The sequence below is a fragment of the Arachis ipaensis genome, chromosome B05 (assembly GCF_000816755.2).
Source record: "Arachis ipaensis cultivar K30076 chromosome B05, Araip1.1, whole genome shotgun sequence".
Lineage (NCBI taxonomy): Eukaryota > Viridiplantae > Streptophyta > Magnoliopsida > Fabales > Fabaceae > Arachis > Arachis ipaensis.
Window position 1 is genome coordinate 16,080,889 of NC_029789.2, and position 12,656 is coordinate 16,093,544.

The 12,656-nt window shown below is 36.6% G+C and overlaps 4 protein-coding genes across 8 annotated transcripts in view; 3 read left to right on the plus strand and 1 right to left on the minus strand.

Annotated features, from left to right (window-relative positions):
- The window catches only part of LOC107643106 (aluminum-activated malate transporter 9-like), a 2,884-nt gene extending 1,893 nt beyond the window's left edge, over positions 1-991 (plus strand). The window contains exons 5-6 of the mRNA XM_016346670.2: positions 55-201; positions 431-991. Coding sequence (XP_016202156.1) covers positions 55-201; positions 431-820 — 537 coding nt within the window. The 3' untranslated portion in view covers positions 821-991. The remainder of the gene's footprint in view (positions 1-54; positions 202-430) is intronic.
- Positions 936-4,496, minus strand: LOC107643107 (protein PAM71, chloroplastic). 2 transcript variants are annotated; one of them, XM_016346671.2, is made up of 10 exons: positions 3,945-4,496; positions 3,738-3,791; positions 3,577-3,638; positions 3,297-3,365; positions 3,127-3,178; positions 2,930-3,004; positions 2,650-2,779; positions 2,347-2,436; positions 1,985-2,032; positions 936-1,325 (listed from the first exon to the last, which is right to left on the minus strand). In XM_016346671.2, the coding sequence occupies exons 1-10, from the start codon at positions 4,356-4,358 to the stop codon at positions 1,267-1,269; spliced, it is 1,053 nt and encodes a 350-aa protein (XP_016202157.1). In that variant the 5' UTR covers positions 4,359-4,496; the 3' UTR covers positions 936-1,266. The 2 variants fall into 2 exon arrangements, with proteins under 2 accessions (XP_016202157.1, XP_016202158.1); XM_016346672.2 differs by having other exon boundaries at positions 2,347-2,417; positions 3,945-4,490.
- LOC107643108 (uncharacterized protein At5g41620) lies at positions 5,236-8,928 on the plus strand. 3 transcript variants are annotated; one of them, XM_021123182.1, is made up of 3 exons: positions 5,236-5,663; positions 6,267-6,434; positions 7,143-8,928. In XM_021123182.1, exons 1-3 carry the CDS (start codon positions 5,253-5,255, stop codon positions 8,649-8,651), a joined length of 2,088 nt encoding a protein of 695 aa, XP_020978841.1. In that variant the 5' UTR covers positions 5,236-5,252; the 3' UTR covers positions 8,652-8,928. The 3 variants fall into 3 exon arrangements, with proteins under 3 accessions (XP_020978841.1, XP_016202160.1, XP_020978842.1); XM_016346674.2 differs by having other exon boundaries at positions 5,238-5,663; positions 6,303-6,434; XM_021123183.1 differs by having other exon boundaries at positions 5,528-5,663; positions 6,307-6,434.
- Positions 9,208-10,293, plus strand: LOC107641723. 2 transcript variants are annotated; one of them, XM_016345195.2, is made up of 3 exons: positions 9,208-9,544; positions 9,647-9,779; positions 9,841-10,293. In XM_016345195.2, the coding sequence occupies exons 1-3, from the start codon at positions 9,384-9,386 to the stop codon at positions 9,850-9,852; spliced, it is 306 nt and encodes a 101-aa protein (XP_016200681.1). In that variant the 5' UTR covers positions 9,208-9,383; the 3' UTR covers positions 9,853-10,293. The 2 variants fall into 2 exon arrangements, with proteins under 2 accessions (XP_016200681.1, XP_016200680.1); XM_016345194.2 differs by having other exon boundaries at positions 9,221-9,544; positions 9,872-10,293.

A 12,656-nucleotide genomic window follows, 5' to 3' on the forward strand; every position in this document is an offset into this window, starting at 1 on the left:
ATCTTAGTTTCAATATCTAATGTGCATGACAATCTTCTATTTTCTGATTGCAAGGCTAATTCGGCAAAGTGGGAGCCACCACACGGTAGATTCTTGCAATTTTTATACCCATGGTCACAATATCTTAAAGTTGCAGCAGTGTTACGCCACTGTGCCTATGAAGTTATGGCACTTGATACTATTCTACACTCAGAAATTCAGGTTGTAATAATATTCTCTCTTTACTACATAGTATTTGCATCAAATTAAATACAATCATGTATGAGAATCTTTAAATCTTTTTGCGACTATAGAAAGAAACTATTATTTTTGTATGCAACAGATATACATTATTCAAACTTTTGAGTTATGTTAAAAAAATGTTTATCATTTTCATATGACCTTATATTATGAAGTTCTTCCATTCTAATGGTTGGTTTTCACTTTTCAGGCACCGTACAATCTGCGAATTCTATTTGAGTCAGAAATCAAAGAGGTATCAAACGAAGTGGCAGACCTTATAAGGATTCTAGGAAGGGACATCAGCAGCATGAAATGGAGCCTGAAAAACTCCCATGTCAAGAGGGTTCACAGTGCTACCAAGAGGCTTCAACATTCTGTGCAGCTCCATTCTTATCTACTTCTCAAAACTACTTCTGAAGAAGATAGTGAGATAACGACAGACTTGTTACCTAGGATGAGGGCCTTGGAGAGTACGGAAGCATTGTCGCTGGTCAACTTCACTTCCTCAATCATCGAGTTTGTGGCGAGGGTTGACTACTTGGTAGAGGAAGTTGATAGGCTTTCAAAGATGGCTAAGTTCAAGCATGATGGACAGTAGAAGGAAAAGGTTCATTCATCTGTGATAGTGCCACATACTTATGGAGTTCAACAAGATAGACAAGTTCTTAAGCTATAGAAAAATATATCAGGGTTACCAGTCACCAGTACAGTGCTTGATGGAACTAATCTATAAAAATCTCAATATACAATATCCACAACAATTAAAGAATGTGTTTTGTAATAAGTAATTAACATTTCACTTGAAAAATAAACATAAGAGATCTTAAATTTAAGAGGACTACACATAAAGGAAGATGAACAATTTCTACAAAAGATAATGATACGTAACACACTTATTGATGGATCGGATACTAAGATTTTTAGCCGCAATTAAGATGAGTTCTAAAAGAAGTTCCGACAAAAGTATAAAACACTGGAGACAAGTGCGTTCTTGATGGCTTTGTAATGAGCTTACATTGCGCTTTTATCCTCTATTGCACAATTTCAAATAGGGTCACTGCAGCAAAGACGAGAAAGAGAACACCTCCAATGTAGGAAATAACCTTCAAGAGGAAAGTGAAAAAGAATGTCTTAGTATGTATAGGTGTTAAGTAATATTACAAAAACAAATACGCAAATGCAGGTTCACGCTTCAACTATGTAGCACTATTAACATAAGAATAAAGTGTGGTTAGAAAAGCATCAGCATATTCGTAATCTTATGGTTACAATAATGTACTAGCTATTAGCCGCACCAAGTAGAAGGGAGGCGTCATTTGGTTGTCTATTATGTGGTTGAAAGAGCATGTTCATTCCCAAAAAAATTAGCTCAAGAGATAAGGAGCGTGAAATTTGTGGTGTGAACCTTATGTCAAAAACTATTTCAAGAAATTAGGGTTGCCTTACATTTATAAGGACTATCATACTTTCAATTTAGAGAATGTGGGACTTAATAAAGGTCCCTTTAAAGGAATCTGTATAACATGTTGCACTTTTCATAAAGTTGATATAGATTATTAGATTTTATGCTGTGATTCTGGCATTAATTAAAGCATTTTGTAGATCATAGATTAAATTATTTTACAGCAAATGGTTGTCCCACTGGTTAAAGAATCGGTATGATTGGATGCGTAAAGGATGACCAATCCATGAAATTGAGCCCACTTTTGCACAGAGAGAACCATGAAAGCATACCAGGAAGGTAGGCTACAAGAGAAATTACCTTCTCTGACAAAAATGTCCCGAGTAGAGAGCCCCCAAGTACAGCAAGCTGCATATAACAAAATATACTTTTGAGAATAGAAAGCCCGCCAATGCATACAGATATGTGATAAGAAAGTAAACGACACTTTGCTCAAGGAATGTAAATTACATGCATTTAGGCATTTAGCCTGTTTTTATTTTATGACCTTTCTGGGTGTATTAAATATATGCTTATTAGACTCTAATCTGTTTTAAGCTATGGAATACAACAGTGCTTGTCTAGAACGTGCATTGAAAAGCACTAATTAAGAAAATCTGACAGGTAATTTCAAGAGGCGTTTCAACAATCATTTGTGCATTAACTTAGATAAATAGTTTTACCAAAGTTGCAGCGCCGTGACCAGCTAGCGCTCCCCCTATGACTCCAAGAGGTGAAGAAGCTGCTGCAAGGGCTGAATAGTAGGGGGGGATCTTGAAGGTGAGTTCAGTATATCAGGACAAGAACCAAGAGAACATGTATTGCAATTTGAGATGAACGAACAATAAATAAAAATTGTACTGATCAAAATTAATTGTCACTCTAAACTCTTTCCACGCATATATATTTGATTACTTAGCTTTCCGTGAAAATGTTTGACATGAATATTACATTTTGTATTCGAACGATGCCGATTTAATACTCACCAATTGTGGAGAAAAATGATTTATCACCCCATTCAGCAACAAAAACTAAGAGGAAAGTACTGACAACTGTGCCAGCAGCTGCTAATATCCCAGCACCATTTCCAGAAAACTCTGAAACTGCTAACTCGGCCTGGTTAAGATAGGAAACATTAAATTTTAGGAATTTTAGAGAACCCTATGAATCAACCAAAGTGACAAATCAAATGTGCGGCCTAAAATCAATATTAATGCATTGAACACATTATGCTTTGAAAGCTGATAAATACATGCCAAATTTTACCTCCTTCTGCTCATCATCTGATTTCTGGCCATCGCTTGATGATGCATCCACGAGAGTAGAGACTCCAAAGTACAGCTGAAGTCAATTAAATTCAGTGTCAAATTAACAGTGTTTTGTCTAAGAACAGAAAGTTATCGGAATAAAGCATGTCGCTGCGAACACAAATAAATTCAAATAAAGAAGGATGTGATATTTACCAACAAGCAAACAGCAGCAATGTCATCAACAGGTAAATCAGTCTCACCAAACCTGCTCAACATAAATCATAAGATGAAGTCTAGGAAAATTCATTCCTATTCAGTCTTCTAGTATGACCAAGATGTATCATTCATAGTTCATAAATAACTCCAAGAAATATAGCAAAAACCTGAAGGGCAAGATTTCATCAACATAGTGAAAAGTTCGGCCAAGGACAACTGATATGAGAGTCATTGCACTGCAAAAATGAACAAAAATGGTATTAAAGAGTTTGAAGATTAGTGCATAGTTGACTTCCATAGATAGCTATTTGAAATTGTTCAAAAAAATTCAGCAAGAATAATAATTGTATGAGTTTATCATTAAAGGTGAGTAATCATGAGGAAGTCCATAAAAACAGAGAACAAACTGAAAGGGCATCTAAATCACCGTGAAACAGAAAAACATACGCAAGTGCGCCAAATGTGCCAATGAAAACAACAACACCTGAATTCCTAGCTGCCAAGAGTGCCTGCCAACTCATCAAATACACAAATCAATGGAGTTGTAAGTTGCAACATTTATTTTGGTGATATTGCAAGGAATGGGACATTGTTTTGCGTGTACTTACTGCAATGAAAAAAGTCTTGTCTCCCAGCTCAGAGAAAAAGATTAACAGAAATGCCTGTGACAAGAAGTAATCAAATATTACACTTGGAGCTGCACAGTAATTAATAATTGATTTGGAAGTGATTTTACTTAAATTGCAACAGAATAACTCTAGCTGCAAATTGCATTATGATTATGTTCGAAGAAGTGACAGGGAGATTTTCCTAACTGAAGCAAAACCTGTGCTTAAGTCACCAAAATCATGGAAGAAAGGAAAGGAATCTGAAGCGGCAAATGCAGGGTAAGAGTCCCCAAGTGCGAGGAACCCAAACAGGAGTAGAAACTTGAGATGCCCCTTGGATGAACCATCATCGGTGTCAATCTCAGAAGGAGCCACGTCAGCACGGTGTGGCGGGGATGACTGACATTCCCAATGGGAACCGTTGTAACTGTCAGATGGAATTACCCTTGTACCCCGAAGTTTGTTAGGGGTTGTTGAAGGTGCATGGGTGCGATAGATAGCCGAGCTGATGAAAGATGAAGAGGATGAGTGAAGAGTGAGGTAGGAAGTGCGATGAGCGGAAGAAGAGGGAAACGATGCAAGTGGGCGTAGGAAGCTGTGAGAGTGAGATAGCGAGTGCATTTCTAACTTGTAATTTCAATGCTGCTTCTTCACTCTGCTTCCTCTCAACTTGGAATCATGACTATGTGCTGTTTTCCCAGGATAAGCCCTGCGCCATTCCTAACCAACCAACTGTCATTTCTTTATCTCTCCATCCATGTTAACCGTTTTCCATTTTCTGCTCCTTCACTGTTTCCTTTGGGCTTGGAATACTATTCTAAAGCCCAATTTTAGATCCTTTATGTGGACATAGTGTCATGGGGCCCAACAAAGAACAAGTGGGCCCAAGTTGAATATCAGGCAGCTGCCCTGTTCGTCGCACTTTGGTGTTCCCATCTGTCGCTCCCCTGTTAAGCATTTCGTTATGGGGTAGTAAATTATTATTAATTCATTACTATTTATAGCTTTGCTTATTTAATTTTCTATTCAATCATAATATAATTTCTTTATTTATTCAATAATTCATTTGAGCCAAACGAATAATAATGGCAAATAATAAACTAAGTTTTGAACCGCGTATGTGTGATAATAAAGAAAGAGACGGAGAATAGTGTTGGCTAATATTGTTGATTGTTGAATACTTTATGAATAGGGAGGGAGGGATGAAAAAAAAAGTAGAGAAAAGTCTAGGTATGAGGCAACGTATACTAAATAACTAATGTTGCATTGCAATTGCATGGGTTGTATGATTATTGCAATAAAGAAGCTGGATCTCATGTAGTCATGTGCAAAAATCATTCCACTTCAACTCAAACATGCTATGCTCCGATGGAACTGACAATATCGACTTCCAATTCTAAACAGTGTCTTTATAGCCACGTGTAGTTCATACAGGAAATACAAAGGTTAAATAAATAAAAAGATGAAATAAATATATTTTAAATATTTTTAATAGAGAAGGCAGGTTGAAAAAGAATGGAGAGAGAGATGAAAAAGGGAAGGGAAGGGAAAAGTGAAGGAGGGGAAGCAGAAAAGGTGGAAAATTTAGGAGAAAAGTTGAAGAGAGGGGTATTGGTGGGGAAAAGTAAGGGTCCCTGCACTCCAGTGCCCTCTTGGAAGCTACTTTGGGGGAACAACAACATCATTCATCAGCATCACTCTCTGAATCCACACCATCATCCCCACTCCGCCACCGTCTCTGCTAGGAAGCTCGCCGCCGCTCTCTGGGAATTCCACCACTACTTCCCTATCTTCCCAATGCATCGTGCTAACGGCGCCGCTCCCGCTGCTGCACCTGGTGGCCGCCACCATTACAACCTTCACAAGGACAAGGCTCCCGACATCTCCAACTTCTTCCCTGACGCTTCCACCGCTTCCCCTGATCATGTACGCCACGCTCTCTCCTTTCCTTTTCAGCTCTAATTTCTTTCTTAAGGGTTTCCTACTCATGCTCTTTGATTTTCTACTTCTGCGTTTATAATAGGCCCAATTTCCGATATTTGTATCATGTTATTATTTATTTTATTTTATAATTTATATGTACCGGAAAATACTCTTCATGTTATCCTCCACATTTATGGAGAATTGTGTGCTCTACTTGTATGTTACAAAAATGATTTGTTTACTCCTTTTGAGCCTTCAATGTCTAGCTTGACTTGTCCTCTATATTATTCGGTTGTTCCCGAATTGTTGCTTCCGCAATTCATTTTTAACTCCTCACTGACAACATTTCCTCATTAAACTGAGACATATCCTCTTCAAGGAGATGCATAGATTCTTCCTTATTCTGCTATCTAGTAGGTGATCCCATATAAATGCTTTCCTTGTCATCCTCTTTCAAATTGTTTTTGTGTTGTAGCTTTTTTGCCCCCTTCTTGTTTGGTGTAATTATCATTGTGCTTTCCTTTCCTCTAGAATAAGTGATGTTTTTCTTGGTCATTGCAATGAGACGTGTTGTAATTCTGTTGACATTATCAAACATTTTGATAGATATGGATCTATAATTTGAAACTTTTCATTCATCAGCCAGCTAGTGCAAGCAGTTTGAGGAGGCATGTTGCGGCGTCACTAATGCAGCATCATCGAGCAATTGAGAGAAATAAGAATAACCATGCACTGCAACCTCTATCTCCTGCAAGTTATGGTAGCTCCATGGAGGTAAGCATCAACCAACTCCCAACCACCACAACCCGTTTCTTATTTGTTTATTTATTTCATCTAGAACAATGGAAAGGCACACAACTTTTCCTCTGGTTTTCATGGTAAACATGGTTTTTCCGCGGGATGTACCTTTTGGCATCCTATGTAATCATGGATCTAGGGTTTTCATGACTGCAATGTAAGTGATTGGTTAGGAGTTTTATGGTCTAATATGTATCATGGAAAATACAATAAATAATTGATATTATCGGAAAGCAGGTATCTTTCATGCAGAATTTTGGTCATTAAACAGAGTTATTCATGATTATAAAATAACCTAACTGTATCCGTTATACCGCTGTTTGTTTGCCGCCATAATAACACTTATGAAAGATAGCTAATTAAATTGTGAAATTTCTGTAAAGAGTTTGCGACAATGTGTTTGGAGATTTATTGTAAGAACAAAATGGCACTAAAACTTCTTGCTCTGAAAGATCAGTGCTGGATGAACTAAAGTTTTTGTCAAGAACTACCTTCATATGTGAGATTGTGTGTTTTAAAGTATTTACTGCAAATGATATGCTCATAATTTATCGTTTGATCAATGTGAACACTGAACAATGGACAAATATTTATCCATTCTCTATTCCAGCAGCTCATCTGTTATTGAATCTATTATACAATATTACATATTGTGTTTGCCCGTTATTTGTTCTTGTGTTGCAGATGACACCTTATAACCCTGCTGCAACTCCTAGCAGTTCCTTGGAATTTAAGGGAAGGATTGGTGAGTCCCGTTATAGTCTCAAAACATCCACAGAATTGCTAAAAGTGTTAAACAGGATATGGAGTTTGGAAGAACAGCATGCTTCTAACATTTCATTGATAAAAGCATTAAAAGCGGAGCTAGATCATGCACGAATCAGGGTCAAAGAGTTGCTTCGGGACCGGCAAGTGGATCGACAAGAGATTGATGATCTCATGAAGCAAATTGCAGAGGAAAAATTAGTTAGGAAGAGTAAGGAGCAAGATAGACTCCATGCTGCCGTTCAATCTGTGAGGGATGAACTTGAGGATGAAAGGAAACTAAGGAAAAGGTCAGAGAGCATACACAGGAAATTAGCTCGGGAGTTTTCTGAGGTTAAGTCTTCTTTTACTGTTGCTCTGAAAGAATTGGAGCAAGAGAGAGCAAGAAGAAAATTGTTGGAGGACCTCTGCGATGAATTTGCTAGGGGAATAAACGAATATGAGCAAGAGGTGCATGCTCTGAAACACAAGTCTGATAAGGATCAGGTACAAGCCATGGATAATGACCGTTTGATTCTCCACATATCTGAATCATGGCTTGATGAGCGTGTGCAGATGCAGCTAGAAGCAGCCCAGAATGGTTTTACGGATAAGAAGTCCATTGTCGATAAACTAAGCCTTGAAATCGAGACTTTCCTTAAAGCCAAAAAAAATAGCAGAAGTACAGAAAATATGGTGTTGAGGGATCGCCGGAATTCCTTGGAATCAGTTCCGCTTAATGATGTTGTCAGTGCACCACGAGATGTGGGCGATGAGGATGATTCCGCGGGCAGTGATTCAAACTGCTTTGAGCTAAATAAGCCAAACAATAGAGGAGCTAAAGCACGTGAAGAAGAGCCTGCGGACAATACTCTTGATGAGTCATTGAAGTCCAACGCCAGGAAGAAAAAACCAGTCACTCAAGAAGGGTTAAAAGATCGCAGCCCATCTAACTTGCAAGTGAAGTTTGAAGAACAGATGGCTTGGGCTATGTCATCCAATTCAAACAAGAAGTCGCAATCAATTGATGCAGAAGAGGGTAAGGGCACAACAGATACACGAGCAGCTGAAGGAACTATATCTGAGAAGTACGAACATGGACACGGTGAGTGTCTAGAAAGTGTAGGTTCGGAGCGGAAAATGAACCGGAGTGAATTGCACAGCTCCAATAAGAATCACATAACTGATAATGTGATCATAGGTCAACTACTGGCATCAGAGAGTGGCGTGAGCATGCATGGAGAGGCATCGTGCAGCAATGCTGGGTGGAGGAAGCAAGCAAGCCCTGTGAGGCAGTGGATGTCAAGTCTTGCACCCCAATCCCAAGATCATCATGGCATATCTGAGGCTCCCAAAGCATTGAAGGAGAATACTTTGAGAGCAAAACTCATGGAAGCAAGGTCCAAGGGGCAGAGGTCTCGTTTGAAAGCCCTCAAGGGCTCCTTTTAGAAGACCACTCATTCTTTTTTTTTCCCCTCCTTTCTGCTTTCTTGATAATATTTATCTTACCTGTGTATGTTACATATTTCACGTCCGGGGTGGGGTTATTTCTGTATACCAGTTGTAGATGGCTGTGTTGTGTAATGGTGTCTTAACGTATCAGATTGACCTTTTACAAGTTAAAAGGCAAACTTACAATTTTGTCTAGTCTTCCTGCTTCTTGTATAACCAGCATGTATAATGTTATGTTACATGAATCTTGGTCTCAAGGAACCCTTAAATGTCTCGTCTTAATGTTGGTCAATTAATTAACATTACAAGGGTTTATAATTGGATCGAATAATATTAATAATAATAATTTGTGTTTAAATAGTCACCAATTTTTATGTGCAAGTAATATCACCCTATATTATAATAATTAATAAGAAATATGGAAGTGAAGTAGTTCATCTTGTAGCAAATTGTTCATATTAATACGAGGTGACATCAAACTCAACAGAGAACCATATTTTTTTTCTTTTGGACAGGCAGATTTTTTAAAAGTAAAATACAGAGCATGTAATAGGGAGAAGGGAGCAAACAAGTGGTGTAGAGGCCCAATATCAAGCTAATAGAGAGTGTCAAAGTTGGGCTGGCCCAAGATGAAAGCTGTAGTCTATTCCAAATGAGAGAAAAAAAAAAAAAAGAAGGTAGCAGTTGTATCGTTGTGCATGTGAATTGTGAAGTAGAGGGGTTGCGGGCATGGCAGCGTCGTTCAGGTGGATACTGCAGCTACACAGAGACGTTCCAAAAGCTGCTCGGTTCTACTCAGAGGGGTTGGATTTCACTACCAACGTCTGCACTCTTCGTTGGGCCGAACTCCAATCTGGTTCTCTTAAGCTCGCCCTCATGCATTCTCCACTGTATCTCTTTTATCTCGTTCTCATGCTCTCCATCTGTTCGATCATTTGCCCATTCCTATTTCCTACTCAAATTTAATTATATTTTATTTTATTCACATACAGCGAGCAAGTGACACAGAAGGGATACTCGTCGCTTCTATCATTCACTGTAACAGACATCAACAGTACAGTGACAAAACTAATAGCATTGGGAGCCGAACTTGATGGCCCTATCAAATATGAGGTCCATGGAAAGGTAACAATTTTACGCCACTAAATAAAATAAATTAACCAAATAGATTTGAATTAATTTGTAGGGTGTGATGTGATTTGCATGTGATGAATCAGGTAGCAGCAATGCGGTGTCTTGATGGGCATGTGCTGGGGCTCTATGAACCTGTCTAAGAGCAGCAGCATTCAGCAATAGTCTGCTTTGGATTCCCCCCTTCAATTATTGTGTTACTACTATTACTATATAATACCAGTTTCCATTGCGTCGCGTGTCAAGCAATGCCCCTCAGTTCTTGTATGACTGAAAAGAAAGGGATTCAGATATCTACAAATAACGTGTCGTGTTTATCGCCTATTTTTCCCAACCCGTATCTCCTACAAGTCACATCAAATCTTATTTCTCTTTTGCCAATTCAACTTTCCTCCTCTATATATGTACCTTTCTTCAATCTTAGCCTTATTACTTGTACTTGTATCACTAAAATTGCTTCACAAATTTCAAATTTCTCATTTAAATCAATCAAGATGTTGTGTGCTGTGCTGTGCTGTGTTTTTTAGTCAAGCAGTTACGACCGGGATTTCATCATTAAACCTTGGTTAAATTTGAGATATATCTTGAATTAAAAAACAGCCCAGACAAAGTGATCACACAATAACCATGATGCTTCTTTTATGTCTTGCTTTACGTGTGTATGTTGAAGAAGCGTGATTTGAATCGTGGTATATATAGTCGATGAATGGATCATCCTCTGAAATCTATCAAAGTAGTAAGTAGTATGGGATCGTATTTCCTTAAACTAAATCAACTATGCAATGAAAATGTTGTCTGCTTAATTCACAATGCAAGTTAGATCATGAGAAAATTGATACATGAGCCTGCTATATACTTCATGCCCAGTGGAGGGAGCCCGATTCAATGGTAAATAATAATAGTGACTAAAAAAAAAAGGTAAATAATAACATTTAGGATTTAGCATACAACCGATGCAACATCTTACAATCTCAAACCTGCAATATTTTATTATCTTTTCATAATTGCTTGTATGTTAAAATGGAGAGATATGATTAGTAGTACCAAATTGATTGAAAGGTATATTAATATTAGGTAAACTTGTTATGGTTGCCTTTGTTTCAATGCATATTGTTAGATACTAATTTTGGAAAGCCCAAATATTTGGTAACAAAAAAAAATTTAACTAAAATTAGTTAAAATTTGTTTTATTAATATTTTGACTGTTTTTTTTTTCCTAGTATTACCGTTTTGAAAGATACAATGACACACAAGTATATATAAAGTATATATTTTAAGGGAATCACTCAAATAAAGATGTCAAAAACGTCTTTTTTTAAAAATATTTTTTAATAATTAAAATTCAACACATATAACAGGTTAAACTGTATTATTTTTATTAAAATTGACCTGACAAAAAATTAGTTTTGTCAAAAAACTTATAATAAGAGTATTTTAGTTATTTTCTATAATAAGGGTATTGTAGTCATTTTTTATAAAAAAAAATAACATTAATTTAGACAAATTCAAAATTTGATTCACCATTTTTTCGGTCAAATTAATTTGTCTGACCTAATTTTGACAAAAATAACACGATTTAATTGATTATATGTGTTAAATTTTAATTATTAAAAAAATCATAAAAAAACGTCTTTATCTGAGTAGTTTCCATATTTTAAATACATCTATTGCGTATTGTTCTGCTTCCAAAATTTTGAAAAACACTGTAAAATATAATAACTGGAAATTACACCAAAGTTTTATCAATATCTAAAAAAATAAAAAATATTTAAAAAAAACGTGAATTTTTTTTATAATTATGCTTGAATATATTATTATTGAAGTCAACACACAAAAGCACTAATAATATTCGTCTTATGAAGTTAGGAGAAAAAAGAAGAGGTGTGACATTATAGCTAGCTAGGGTAACATTTGCATCCACTTTGTGCGCTACAATGTGGCATGCGATTTTTCAAACCCCAAGTCTTGGGAATTTCCTTTGATTATTTATAAGTGCGTACGTAGAAATCTCTGGCATATTACAATAGTTATTATTTAAGTTTATTTTGTTTAGTTCTCTAATAGTGGGGTTGAGATTTTCTAAAAAGCAAAGGACCAAAGGTATTCCTTGATATGTATGATGGGAGCATCTTGATAGATATATGCACAGAAGATAAGTAGTAGATAGCTAATGGCTTTTAATTCATTAAAAATTAAAGCAATGAAAGTGTTAACAATCCATTAGTAGATACCACATTAAGAGCAAATATTTCATTTCCATCTGTTCTCCACTAGGAAAGAAAAGAAGACCATGATAACGTTGTTATTGTCAAATCAATTTAGATTAACTCCTCATCATAGCATTACATTATACACAAACACAAAAATGCATTTTCCCTCTTTGCTTAATTAGCTCTATCTCAGAGAAAAAGCGTCTTGGATAGCTCCTAAGAAGTCCTAATAACATATATCAAGGTATATTTATTTTCCATGTCTTGAGATATGATCATGGACAAGACTTTATGATAAAATCAAGCAAATCCACTACTTCACCAATAATTAACTTGTAAAAGTTAAAACTTTCCCAGATGGGATGGAAACACATAGGCCCCAGAGAATAAAGCGAAATCAAAACGCATTTATTTGCACACAAAACACAATGGGTACCATGTAGTATATATGTGTATGTGAATATTAATCAAATAAACGTATTAACCCAAGGTTCCGCTAGTAGCTAGGTGATTAGCACGTGAAGATTAAAAATTAATTAAAATAATGGAAATAATTGGCAGTTCATGACAAACAACTTTAGTCTTTACCTCTAGCAGTGTTGGTTAAAGATGGTGCAAACTAAAGGGAAAGATAATGTAGAAAGAAAGTGCTGTTAGATTC

Bases quoted from the DNA above. Each gene is read 5' to 3' on its own strand.
- LOC107643107 (XM_016346671.2), bottom strand. From the start codon at position 4,358: ATGCACTCGCTATCTCACTCTCACAGCTTCCTACGCCCACTTGCATCG. The intron at 3,179-3,296 runs GTTTTTGCTATA...TATGTTGAGCAG, and splicing joins GATGAAATCTTGCCCTTCAG to GTTTGGTGAGACTGATTTAC. The intron at 3,005-3,126 runs GTAAATATCACA...AATTGACTTCAG, and splicing joins TTGCTGCTGTTTGCTTGTTG to CTGTACTTTGGAGTCTCTAC.
- LOC107643108 (XM_021123182.1), top strand. From the start codon at position 5,253: ATGGAGAGAGAGATGAAAAAGGGAAGGGAAGGGAAAAGTGAAGGAGGG. The intron at 5,664-6,266 runs GTACGCCACGCT...ACATTTTGATAG, and splicing joins CCACCGCTTCCCCTGATCAT to ATATGGATCTATAATTTGAA. The intron at 6,435-7,142 runs GTAAGCATCAAC...CTTGTGTTGCAG, and splicing joins GTTATGGTAGCTCCATGGAG to ATGACACCTTATAACCCTGC.
- LOC107641723 (XM_016345194.2), top strand. From the start codon at position 9,384: ATGGCAGCGTCGTTCAGGTGGATACTGCAGCTACACAGAGACGTTCCA. The intron at 9,545-9,646 runs GTATCTCTTTTA...ATTCACATACAG, and splicing joins GCCCTCATGCATTCTCCACT to CGAGCAAGTGACACAGAAGG. The intron at 9,780-9,871 runs GTAACAATTTTA...GTGATGAATCAG, and splicing joins AATATGAGGTCCATGGAAAG to GTAGCAGCAATGCGGTGTCT.